Raw genomic sequence first — 13,985 nt, 5'->3', positions numbered from 1 at the left:
GAAGGTTGTTTTTCGCATTGGAGATCTGTTCAAGCTAGGTGGCGCAATAGGTGGCGCAGTAATCTGTTCAGTAATCTGTTCAGCAGTGTTGTGCCTATTTATGCTCAGTGGTGAGAGCATCGCTGGCTACAAGCGGAGGTCCCTGGTTCGAGTCCTGGTGGTGACAGTCAATTTTTTCTTCAGACTTTTCCCGTTTGTCTCTTTCCCTCAAACCAGTTAATATTTTATCACACTTTCTGACCCCATAGTTATTATCTATGTAGAGACTGAGTGGTACGATTGCTGATGTTGAGCGAGTTGTTGTTTTGTGTGTGTGTGTGTGTGTGTTTTGTTCAGTTGTAAGTTGCAAAGTTCCCAGTCCTCCCCGTCATGGGTTAGTTGGCAAAGGCGAAGAGAGCTTCACGCACAATGAACGATTGAGCATTTCGTGCTCAAATGGATATCGGCTGAATGGTGCCAATAGCGTGGTTTGCGGAGCTGACGGTCAGCCATCCATGATCAATGGCACACCGACGTGTGAGGGTAAGTGTGTACATTATAAATCCGTTTAAAAATCTATTTTTGTCGAGGAATGTAGTAAAATAGTAAATGTAGGAATGTAGTATAATAGAGGTTTTTGAGGTATACATGCACAGTGGAAATGTTCCTGAAATGCTCTGTCAACAGCGTCTGCTGATATTAAATGTTGATGTACATGTACTGTTGATAATATGCGTATTGCACATGTGCTTTTGACAGATATCGATGAGTGTACTGCTGGTGGCCATAATTGTACGGCAATGGCATCATGTAATAACACCATAGGTTCCTTCGAATGTTTGTGTAAGAATGGATATTATGGAAAGGGGACAGCTTGTGAAGGTATGTCGTGTACGTTGTTGTCATGCTGCTTGTGCAAACATTTATTTATTTATATTTATTTCACCTTCCCATGGCCAGAGAATAAAGGCCAATATGGAGGGGGGGGGGGGGGCGGTAGCCAGCCATGGCAGTAAAGAAAAACAAAGCAAAGATAAATAAATATTACACATTACTGGAGGCAAAGAGAAACAAATCTCGATGAAGAATTAGCCGTTATTAGAACACGAGCTTCATGTTGGCCTTGAAATCATTCAGCGTACAAGACGATTTTACTGATAGAGGCAGGGCCAGCCAGAGAGAATAGGCAGCGAAAAATGGAGATATGGTATAAGCTGATGTTCGGGCTTTTGGCAAAGTGCAGTGATTGCGCGTAGGACGAGTGGGAAGAAACCAGTTATATTTACGCAAGTGTGGTGGGGCTTTGTCAAGACGAATAGAATGAACAACAATACACAGTTTTCGATCCGCTTGACTAGAGCAGTGGCGGATCCAGGATTTGGCCGAAGAGGGGGCCCAAGGTACCCGTCCCCCCCCCCCCTCCCCAATCAAAACAAAACAACAACGACAAAGTCCTGAAGTTGTGAAGAGCTGCTGTATTCCATTCTCACGACATTTTCAAACTGCACTGGAAGTGTTGTCAAGCTGTGGTGTAACTCAGGCATTAGGGCGACACTACTCTACTAGCAGGTATTTGTATGTTACAAAGTTACCACAAATATACATGTAATATTCCGTCGCTGGAACAGTGCTAATACTCTCAGTGGGCTTGGCGTGCGAAACCGGAGATCCAGGCAGAGAACTGTCACTGGAGGAATGACTTGAAATGACTTCACATTCAGGAGCAGGTTCGGGTAATGTCGCAAGTGCAGGAACATTTCCACTTGGTAGCGGTTGCGACGGACCTTTGGACGGCTCTTCAACGCGAGCTCTCTTATCTACCGGATCACTGAAGAACGACCTGATGTCAGACCCTTTCCTCTTCATCGCATATCTGAAGGTAACCCGTTGGCTACACGCGAAGTAGAGAGAGAGAGAGCGTTTAGTTTCTGACATTGTGATAAGTGAAAAAGAAAAAGGAAGGACGAAGCCGACAGCACCGTACAGGACTTCAGCCCAACGCGATCGCTGCACTAGCTGCATTTTGTACCAGGCCCTGCATTTTTGGCACGTTTTTCACATGTTTGAAGTGCGGCCGTGTCCTCAGGCCGCAGTGCGTACAGTAGTTGTACACAGCGTGCTGACTAGTGCGTGACACCGGGCGGATAAGTACCCAGCACGCGTGACCCACTTGACACGCCAAGTCATTTCGCTCATTCTACAGTCTACTAGTACTGACTACTGTAATCCTAGACCAAGGTCGAAATTTTCAAAGGGGGGGGGGGGCAGGCCCCCTGCCCCCCCCCCCCCCCCCCCCCCCGCCCCTGGATCCGCCACTGCAGAGATGGGGAAGGTGTTAAACATATCATACAGCTCGGCAGAAGGAAAGTATGATGGTTTGCGGAAAAGGACTTTCAGTATCCTCTTATTGTGGACTTCCAGGGTACTCATTAACGATTTACTTAGTAGGGATGACCAGGCGGTTGAGCAATAGAGAAAAAATGGGGAGAATATAGCAATGATAAAAAAGGAGAATGCATTCAAGCGGTAGGTGGGAGCAGTGAGACACGAGGTAGCCAACAGCTTTACTGACTTTGCTACAGATATATTTGACATGTCTACTAAACAATAAGTCTGAGTCAATGACCAAACCAAGATGCTTGTGTTGCTCTACCACTGTGAGGTCTGTGAGGGATGCGGGAAGAGTGAATGCATAGGTTGGCTCTGAGTTCGGCAGGAATAATATCTCAGTCTTGGCGATATTAGGTCTTAGTATACAGGTAGTCATCCACTGATGGACTTCGTTGATACCGCGCTGGAGACTGTCTCGCAGCCTGTCTAGACACTCATCGAACCGGAGCAGTGCAGTATCGTCAGCAAATAAGGACACACCTTCAACATGACTGGGAAGATCATTAATATACACTAGGAAAAGGAGATGCCCTAGGATGGATCCCTGGGGCACTCTGGACAGAACAGGTGAAGCATCTGAGAGAAGTCCACCTACAAAGACAACTTGCGTTCTGCCGGATAGGTAGTCTGTAATCCACTCCAGCGCTGCGCCACACACACCGAAAACTTTGGAAAGTTTAGCAAGTAATGCACGGTGCCACACGGTGTCGAAAGCTTTCTCGAGGTCGAAAATGCACATGGCAACTTTCCGCCCCATATGATGATGGTCGGCAATGTTTTGGATCAGCTTGGTGAGCTGTAGAGCGGTCGAGTCACCACGACGAAACCCAGATTGCGCGGGATCCAGAGCAGGAGAAATATGATTATATAATTGATTGAAGAAGAGCCGTTCGCAAAGTTTGGAAATACAGGACAGGAGGGGAATTGGGCGATAGTTACTAGCTTGGGACTTGCTGCCTTTGCACTTGAAAATAGGCACAATTTTAGCCAGTTTCCAGTCGGTAGGGAACTTGCCTGTGGTAAAGGAGAGGTTAAATAGGCGGCTGAGTGGAAAAGAAATCGCAGGAGCTAGCTTCTTTATCATATTGTTTGTGATACCGTCTAGCCCTGGCACTTTCCCAGATTTCAGGTTTGAGATTGCTTTACGAACATCTGCTGTAGTGGTATGAACGTGGGTGAATTGGCGAGTAAGACGAGTGTCATATTGGAGAGGGGTATTACTAAACGTGGGTCATCAGGCACCACAACAGAGGTAAACTGCTTGTTGAGGATGGTTGCTTTTTGGAAGCTGTCAGACACCAGCAGCCCATCAGGGCTTGCAATATCAGGGATGCCAGGTTTTACTTTGTGCGATCGCTGGCTGCGGACAAACTGGTGAAGCGTAGTGCTGCCTGAGGTAAGTGTTGTTTTGATTGAACAGATGTACTGGCGGTGGCACCAGCGGGAGAGATGTCTCACCTTGTTCCGCTGTGCCTTATTTGCTGATAGATTGTAGTCCGTAGGGAATTTCTTGGAGAGGCTGAATAGGTCACACTTCAACTTGATAGCCTTGCGTAGTTCAGTGGAAACCCATGGATGATATTTGCGTATAGACCCTGGGGTTGAGGGAGTTCGATTTGGTTTGCGGGAGCTATGAAGGGGAACACACTTGGACAGCACAGTCTGCAGGACACTGTGCAGGTTACTAAGTGCACTGTCCACGTCTGAGGATATTAATGAGTTCCAAGGTACCGAGTCTAAGTCTGCAGTGACCGCCTCCCACACAGCAGGTGTAACGTGTCGGAGATCGAAAGACATAGGGTTAGGCTCCTGAGCTTGAGACGTTGTTTCGCGGGGAGACTGAGGCAGTGGGATATCGAACTGGCAGTACACAATGGCATGGTCTGAGGCGCCCAGAGGGCAGTCAGTTTCGACGCAAGACGAGAGATTGGCACGGTTACTAAACACCAAATCCAAGCAGGCTTGGACACCAGAGGGTGACGTGTATGTATATGTGTTGACGAGTTGGTGAAGACCAAAAGAACTGAGCGTGCGATACAATTCAGCACCGGCAGTGTTGGTGGAATCTGTCAAACACCATGAAGTGTGCTTGCTGTTAAAATCACCCGTCCAGATAACGTGAGAAGATGAAAGAGGAAAAGTAATGAGTACGTCTCCGAGAGTCTGGCAGTACCTTGCTATATCTGTTGTCTTAGCAGAAGGTGGACGATAACTGCAGCAGAGGAGGATCGGCTCTGCTGCAGCCGGATACGGCTGGAGTTGAGCCCAAACAGCTTCGCACCCATCGCGAGCTAGATTGGGACGCGCGGCAACAGACTTAAACTTATTCTGTCGAACAAGGATAACGACACCACCATAACCTCTTGCACTTGTCCCGGACTTATTCTCTGCAGGGGGCCTGTCCCTCCGGAAGGTGTCATAATGCGTAATGTTAAGTGCAATATTCGGGTCGCGCCAGGTTTCAGTTAGGCAGATTATGTCAGGCTGCCACTCTTCAGCAACTATAGTAAGCTCTGTACACTTATTCACTACAGAACTACAGAACGACAGTTTGTTGATAGGAGTGTGAGCTGGGGTGGACCAGAATGCTGGTGAGTGGGAAGGGAGTGTCTGGTAGGAAAGAACGGATGTGTGTATGGGTTCAGTGAGGAACATGAGGTAAGTATTCCAGAAGTGTCATTATAATCTGGACGTTGACTTCCTTTCTAGCGTGGTAGTAGGTCTAGACGCAGGTACATGCATCCTGACCTTTTGGTAGTGGTCCTTTTAGGAGCGGATCTAGAGATCTCTGCAGGGGTCTCAGTTTAGCCAAAATTCAATAGCCAATAATAATAATATGCATAATATGGAGTCAGGTTGTATTGAAGTGGTGCAGTTGTAATTACGACAATCTGATTGTGTTAGTTGGAATCGTATGCTATGATGCACTGAAAATCTTCAGTGCAGAAAGCAATTTAACACACAGTGGACCCCCCCCCCCCGATCCACCACTGCCTTTGACTGAAACCCCGTCCCAGTTTTGCTGTCAGCATGTTGTGTAGCATTTTAAAATCTGCTGCAAAATTCGGATTGTTACGATGTGTTCTTATCGGCCAAGTATCCGGGAACAGAATCATGTGAATATGCAGCTGTGTTGTAACCGGCAATAATTGCCCATTTCACAAGCAATGATGCATTGTGATGCGAAGTGGGAATTGTATGAGGAGCGGAGAGCGGAGATCCACACTGTTATATCGAAGTTCGAAGCTCCGATATGCAATGCAGGTAGTGTAACCAGCAATGATGCAGGTAGTGTAATTATTTTACTTGTGATGTGCTCTCCACGCTTGACTGTCCAGAGTGCCAGTTTATTGACTCTATCATATTTAATGTGGCGAGTATCGACAAAGCAAGCGGGAAGGTGACTTGTGCCGCTGGCTTTACACGTGTTGGAGGGACTGGAACGGCAAGCTGTCCAAAGAATTCTTCAACTGGCCAGTGGATGAATGTTGGAAGTTGTCAAGGTAATCACTTGAAGTTCTTGCTTTATGATGCATTGCTTCATGCACGCATTGCTTGATGCATAGTCCTATGATAATATTAATTTATACCTCATTCCATATTCACCCACATACAATTGGCCATCTACATAAGTGGTAAATATTGCTGAATATTCACCGCTTATATTCACCACTTTTCGATACTTACTGTAAAGAGAGCAGTACTCGGTGCTGCGCTTGATTCCTCTTCAGTCAGCGCACCAGAGCTGTCGAGGGCCCTAGAAATTTTCTACGCTAACTTCCATAAACAGGACTTTTCTGAGTACAAACGAAATTCCTTGCTTGCCATTATTGCCGCTGGATCTGCATGTGACCAGGTGCTGACAAGTCATCAACCAACAGTGAGCATCTTCACAGATGGAGCGTTCCAGCGAGCAAACAAGGTTTTGGACGCTCAACATGTCAATCGGTGATTGCGGATCAAGCGGCAAGCCAGGAATTTCGTTTGTACTCAGAACAGCCCTGTTCACGGACGTTAGCGTAGAATTTTCCTAGGGCACACAACAGCTCCGAAGCGCTGCCTGAAAAGAAAAGAAGTGAGGGTAGAACCGCTTGGCTCGCTGTATATAAACCGACTCCCGAATTGGCGCGATGATCGCAGATTGTTCAAATCTTCGCGTGAAATGAAACCTCTCTCGGATTGGTCAAATCTTCGCGTGAAACGAAACCTCTCTAATGATTGGCTCCCGCCACAAAGCTGCACGAGCGTGTTCTCCATGGTGATTGACACAAGCGTGTTCTCCAAGGTCGTCACCTCCCATGCCACATGCACCGGCACGTGTACACGATCGATTGAACAAGATTCTGAACACGCCGCCCTCCGATTCATGCAAGAACACGCCAGTCGGTTTACGATACTGAAGCAACAACGACTTACATTAGTTATGCGTACATGTACATGTATGACCAACAGGACTCGTTTGTTGGGTTTTAGGGGACGAGAGGGTGAATATGGAAACGTATAAGTCTAATACATGTATTACCTTCAGCCTCGTGAATATGGGCGAATATTCACTAGTTAAACAAACCTCGGCTTCGCCTCGGTTTGTACACTAGTGAATATTCGCCCATATTCACTCGACTTCAGGTAATATTATATACATCTATCTTGAATTTAAGACTGTCACCTTTTCTGTGGTACGCTTTGAAAAATGACCTCCAGCCAGTATCTGTGCAAATGCAGTAAAACCGGGAATTTTCGGTGGTGTAATAATTTCGGTATTTCCCAAAAATCAACCGTTTGGTAGCGCGGAAATTTCGGTAACCCCGTTTTCCAGGTCCAAAAATACATTTTGCACACTATGTGGCATGGCATGGTTGAATCTAGGTCATATTTTATTTTAGGCAAAAAAATTACTGGTACATAACCTGTGAAGGTTGGAAATGTTTGGTGGCTATCCTTTTGGATAGGTGCACTGCACATGTTGAAAAGTCTGTCTGTGATCATCTATTTGTTTGGCCCTGTTATTGGGTACAGATTGGCAACGTGTAGAAAAGTACATGTAGATTGAATTCTTCAGTAAGATCTCCATGTAGCTGGAGTTTGCGTTCCCAGCCCAGTTTTCGCTGCGGGTTTCAGTCTTCCCTTTCATGCCCTTTTCCTGTTGCTGCTTGTGTCTGTGCTGCTGATCTTGTCATTGGTGCTATGGTGTACTCAGCTCTGTGTTCTCTACCTACCATCATTGATGGGACCGTTGATGGTACAAGAGTTATGGCTAGTGGCTCCAACGCCCAATTGTACTTAAGAGCTGTGTACAACTGCAACCATGGTTACAGACTCTCACGTGGCATGAGCAACACATATATTCAATGTTCTGTTGTCGATGGCATTGCTGACTTCCACTCGGCTCCTACTTGTATGGGTAAGGTGTACATGTATGTGAACGTTGATGTTCTATCTTTAAATAGGATGAAGGCCGCAGACATCACGCAACTACGTTACTTGTTTGACATGTATTACTGTGTATTTTATAACAAAAATATTATTGAAAACCCAGAATCGATTTTCTTGTTCCTATCATCAGTGGGAAAAAATACGGAACTAAGAATACAACCAAAGAAACTGAAGTTAAGCACTGTAAATAGAAAGGTGTTAGAAATAACATCAAGATACAAGGGCAATAAAACCACTAGAGGAAACGCAAAAAGGTAACAAGATTACGTAACCAAAGGTGAGAAGGCACTGAACGAAGTGACAACCTACGAATACAACTTCAGTGCAACAACCGTGCTCTTTCTGCTTACACAAAACAGGCTTATGAATACGTATACAAACTGCCTCAAGGACTTTCAACTGTTGGACATAACGCGCACGACGCAGTACAGAAAAATGAGAGTCATCATACACACCAAGACAGTCAGGACGAGATAACAAGTGTAGATACACAGCTGACTTCTTACGAGTCGGGTGGGAAGGAGCGGGATGAGGCGGATGAATGTGTTGATCGTAAGAAGTCAGCTGTTCATCCTATTCATAGCTATATTAAAATTATTATCTCCACATAGATTACTTCTATCTTTAAGAATGAAGTTACCGTATTTTTCGGAGTGAAAGCCGCACTTTGAACACTCAAAATTCACCCAAAAAGGTGTGACTTATACTCCGAAGATCAAATCAACGGTGATATTTAGGATGGGTGTCTGTATTTAGTGGTGAAAAATGGGGATGCGGTTTATACTCCGGTGCGGCTTATACTCCGGTGCTGCTTATACTCTGTTACATACGGTATTATTATTATTATTTTTTTTTAAAAGAGGTCGGAGGCGGATAATACTTTAAAACGAAGGTAAGTTATGGGTCGCAAATATCCACGCAAACACACATCCAGTCATAATAAGGCACTTGTCATAAGTATCCGAACGTTTTCGGTCCCTTCTCATCAAGGATTAGACAGGGAATGGCTCAAGCTGGAAAGACTAAAACTTATATAGCGTAAAGATAATTAGATAACAACACTCGTGACAAGGTGGAAAATTATCAAGTTTAGCACGACACAAAACTCGAAGGAAAATAATACTGGTGACAACAACATAGTGAGCAAATTAAGTTACATTGTTACCACCTCGACGAGACATTGGAGGAGACAACACCCAATGGAGCTAAGAATCGCACTTCGTCAATCAAGCAACATCTGTCAGCCCGTACCAATTGTCGTGAGTTGTACAGTGATAATGTTTTCTCAATATTGTCACGTGGTAGATGTGCGTTACATTTGGCTGTGTTAGAAGCTTTGTATATCCGTAAGTTAGATCCTGAACTTTGCGTACAGAAAGAAAATGTGTTGTCGCTACAATTGTTTGGTGTTACTCCTCGTCGAGGTGGTAACAATGTAACTTAATTTGCTCACTATGTTGTTGTCACCAGTATTATTTTCCTTCGAGTTTTGTGTCGTGCTAAACTTGATAATTTTCCACCTTGTCACGAGTGTTGTTATCTAATTATCTTTACGCTATATAAGTTTTAGTCTTTCCAGCTTGAGCCATTCCCTGTCTAATCCTTGATGAGAAGGGACCGAAAACGTTCGGATACTTATGACAAGTGCCTTATTATAATGGATGTGTGTTTGCGTGGATATTTGCGACCCATAACTTACCTTCGTTTTAAAGTATTATTATTATTATTATTATTATTACAAGCGAGGGTCCCTGGTTCGAGTCCTGGTGGTGACAGTCAATTTTTTCTTCAGACTTTTCCCGTTTGTCTCTTTCCCTCAAACCAGTTAATATTTTATGACTTGGGGCTCCCCGCGTGCTAGTTTGTACGTGAAGTGTGTGGGTTACAGTGAGGGCTGCGTCCCACCCGCCTGTGTGGATTCACAGGAAGTGTGAGTTACGAAGTCTGAAGAAAATGTTGAACGGCCTCTGCTGGGATGACGACTACACCATAGCTCAGTGGTTAGAGCATCGCTGGCTACAAGCGAGGGTCCCTGGTTCGAGTCCTGGTGGTGACAGTCAATTTTTTCTTCAGACTTTTCCCGTTTGTCTCTTTCCCTCAAACCAGTTAATATTTTATGACTTGGGGCTCCCCGCGTGCTAGTTTGTACGTGAAGTGTGTGGGTTACAGTGAGGGCTGCGTCCCACCCGCCTGTGTGGATTCACAGGAAGTGTGAGTTACGAAGTCTGAAGAAAATGTTGAACGGCCTCTGCTGGGATGACGACTACACCATAGCTCAGTGGTTAGAGCATCGCTGGCTACAAGCGAGGGTCCCTGGTTCGAGTCCTGGTGGTGACAGTCAATTTTTTCTTCAGACTTTTCCCGTTTGTCTCTTTCCCTCAAACCAGTTAATATTATTATTATTATTATTATTAACGCAATAAATAGAGTAAGCTGCGCACTCAGTACAAACACCATAAGCAAAACTTGTTTTCATGTAAATAAAGAAGCTTGCTCCTAAAGCTTGCTCCTGATATCGTTGAATGGTGTAATGTTTCTTTCAGCTCTCATTTTATCGCGCTAGTTAGGGTCTAAATTATTACTTGCATTGTGCGTATATATATTGAGTTAAGAGCTTTTGTTGATTTGCCAGTAATCCTCTGATGAGATGGCGACGAAAACGTTTAGGAGCAAGCTTCTTTATTTACATGAAAACAAGTTTTGCTTATGGTGTTTGTACTGAGTGCGCAGCTTACTCTATTTATTGCGTTGATTACATTTTTATCTCCACGGAAGCTTTTTAATTATTATTATTATTATTTAAATAACCGACGAGGAGACAACAGTCGTAAAATAGCAATGAAAAATATCAATTGTGCACTCATAATCATGTATAAACAATTAAAATGAAACAATTCCAGAACGTTTTCGTGTGACCATCATCAGTGGAACATCGTCACATAGTAAGAATCACTAAAACAACCAGTTATATAGCTAGAGTAACATGAAAAGAAGCGTGAGAATGCAGCACAGCTAGCGGTTATGCATAACGCGTGTAGTGTGAACCTTTGCAGTGTATCTGAGAATGGTAGCAGTAGATGAATGTGGCAGCTGTGAGTGCGTGTGAACAAAAACTGGTGAGTGCGTATTATTTAAAAAGTGTGAGTGCTACAACATTTTCTTTTTGCTTGCATAAAGAATATGCAAGCATGCAAGCAAAAAGAAAATGTTGTAGCACTCACACTTTTTAAATAATACGCACTCACCAGTTTTTGTTCACACGCACTCACAGCTGCCACATTCATCTACTGCTACCATTCTCAGATACACTGCAAAGGTTCACACTACACGCGTTATGCATAACCGCTAGCTGTGCTGCATTCTCACGCTTCTTTTCATGTTACTCTAGCTATATAACTGGTTGTTTTAGTGATTCTTACTATGTGACGATGTTCCACTGATGATGGTCACACGAAAACGTTCTGGAATTGTTTCATTTTAATTGTTTATACATGATTATGAGTGCACAATTGATATTTTTCATTGCTATTATTATTATTATTATTATTATATGTCTCTTTCCCTCAAACCAGTTATTATTATTATTATTATTATTACTTCCTCCGCGTCATCGAAATTGTCGCAGTTTGACTTTTGATATAAACAGGATATTTACTCACCAGCACTCGTACCAGAGGCAAGGAATCGGACATAGGCGATAGTCATCAGTATAGGGTGACGGCAAAGTTCTATTTTCTGTTATTGGAAGCTGGAAATTTTGAACTAGACACAATTTCTTCGCTGATGTCGCTGTGATGGTGATTTCGACTCGCTGAGATCAGTCAGGCGTTGCAGCCTGCACATTTCTCGTGCTTATGGCCATTCACTCAAGCCTCATCACTGTTTTACCTTAGCTGGGGTGAGAATGACTTCGTGGAACAAGTAGCAGCGCTTGAAGAAACATCGAGGGGTCAGCAAACTAAATGCCTGCAACGGCGATAAAATTTGTCGCTCTGGCTGAGACACTCAGTACATGATTGTACCTGCAAGAGCCGTGTAGACTCTACACGTAGTGCTAGTGATGCACGCGCAGGTGCCGTACCAGTGATGCTGAAAAAGAGGGCGCGCTGGACGTGATAGTACATTTACCTGCATGCAGCATGAGCTGTGACCACACAGCTAAAATAAATGGGCATGCCATGGCTAAAAAAAGTTCATTTCAAGATCGAGGTGATTCCGCTGAAGGTAATCAACCGACCTCGCAACGATCGTGTATTCTTACTAGGCTTCGTTGGTGGTGAAGTAGAAATCATCCAGAGCTAGCAGAGGACAAGCATAGCAGCTCTTGTCCTGTGGAGAAAGTCAAAGCGTTTGAGATGAGGCGCGACCAACTTTCAACCTCCTTGAAATATTTCGGAACGATATTTTTTGCGTCCATTGACATCAGCGATGATGAGGACTTCATTTCTGCATGAAAACTCTCAGCCCAACTCTCCTGGAACGTTACTCTAGTCTTCAGACTATCATACTGTGTAATGAGTTTTGAATGTCTCAGCTTATGGAGTTGTCAGTAACAAGTGACAAGTCACTAGTCAAACTGCGACAATTTCGATGACGCGGAGGAAGTATTATTATTATTGTTAGGTACCTCCTCCCGTACCTTTTCTAGCTGGCCTGCATGCACTTGCGTACTCACCTTTTGTCTCCTTTTGTTCCGCTGGCCTGGGTAGCTACTTGCGCGCCCATATTTGCCATAGCTACCCAGGCCCTTTATCTTGTCGTTCAGACTTGATCTCTTTCTCTCTTTTCTCACTCTTCAATAATCACCATGTAGTCGTTTCGTTCGTCTTGGTCTCTTGTCCCGTCTCTAATAAATGTCGTTCCACCAACCTACCTGTTCCCGTTGTAATGTCTGGATAATGTGTCGTCAGTCGTCCTTTTTCGTATTCAACATTATTATAGGCTTTTCCGCGTTGGCATCCCCAAGCAAGCTTGGCTAGCCTTCGCATAAGCTGCTCCATGATGACGAGACGAAACAATGAATGCATGTATATACGATCTAGGACAGAACCAAGGTTGAGGGCATTTTTGAAGGAAGCTGCAAGTTATGTTGAGGAACACAAAGTCGCAAACTCTACGAAAGTAAACTGCAAGAAATGTTTTGGGGTTGATTTCATGATTATTGTAGTCACAGGTTGTGTTAGAAGCATTTTAAAGGTTGTGTTTTAACAGGTATGTTGTTTACATTCCTATTCTTTCACAGGACTAGGTAATATTTTCACGAAATATGTTAGTCAATGAGTTTTGTTATGGTACACCGTACAGCCATGCAGCTGCCACAGGTGGAAGCAGTATTAGGCTTTGATGTATGCTTTTATCACATTGCTGCATAGGTCTTTCCAGTCTTGTCGTGATTGGGCAATGGCATGGAGGTTCTCAAGTTCCTCGCGTTTCTTGAGTGACCCCCGATACGCTGCAGGTCCTGGTGCAGACTCAGTGGCATACGGTACATCGTATTAATTTTAATAAACATTATGACTGTTATCTGGTTTATATTCATGATGTAACTTCATTTCAAAGAAAGGACTATAATAGTCATGTGACATGCGATATACCAGTAGTCATGTCACATTAAGGTGGCAGACTACCCAAAATTCGCTGAAAAATCGAATTTGTAAATTCATATTGAGTGCTACGTCAGTTGAAAGAGCGTGAATAGCTGCAAATTCTCTGAAAATTGTGTCCCAATCTGACCAGCCGTTCAAGAGTTATGGCCTAAAATGTGCCCTTGGAAGGAAAGATTTTTTTGTTGCACGCTGTCATTTGTTGGCAGCACTGTATTTGAATGTGAACAGACCGTGCGCAACTTGTCGTATCATGGAAACGCGCGAAAGTGTGCAGAATTTTGCTCCAAGTCCAAAAAATCAGGTTTTTGAGCCACGTATTGGGCTGCACGGCGGCGGGCTTTGCCCGCCGCCGTGCAGCAGGACTTTTGCCAGCACCCCCGTGACGTTGCAGATATGTGGCTTGATTATTGTAGTTGACGTTGATTTAGTGACTTTGGCAAGTTTGAGTCGTGTCAAGAAGTCAGGTAGGATTCAGTACTAGGCAGTAGTGGAAAGTGAGTGGTAGTCTTTGCCGGTTTCTGAGGGTATCCTGGATTTGGTGTGCAGCGCTGTGGAAATGGCTTGCTGTGGAGGTCC

At 44.3% G+C, this 13,985-nt stretch overlaps 1 protein-coding gene across 1 annotated transcript in view; it reads left to right on the top strand.

The window, feature by feature from the left end:
• Nucleotides 1–13,985, top strand: part of LOC135806395 (agrin-like) — a 53,604-nt gene that overhangs the window by 32,880 nt on the left and 6,739 nt on the right. The window contains exons 7-10 of the mRNA XM_065320573.1: nt 337–522; nt 739–861; nt 5,709–5,873; nt 7,568–7,771. Coding sequence (XP_065176645.1) covers nt 337–522; nt 739–861; nt 5,709–5,873; nt 7,568–7,771 — 678 coding nt within the window. The remainder of the gene's footprint in view (nt 1–336; nt 523–738; nt 862–5,708; nt 5,874–7,567; nt 7,772–13,985) is intronic.

The sequence above is a fragment of the Sycon ciliatum genome, chromosome 1 (genome assembly GCF_964019385.1).
Source record: "Sycon ciliatum chromosome 1, ocSycCili1.1, whole genome shotgun sequence".
NCBI classification, from domain to species: Eukaryota; Metazoa; Porifera; class Calcarea; order Leucosolenida; family Sycettidae; genus Sycon; species Sycon ciliatum.
This window is presented reverse-complemented; position numbering and strand designations above follow the sequence as displayed.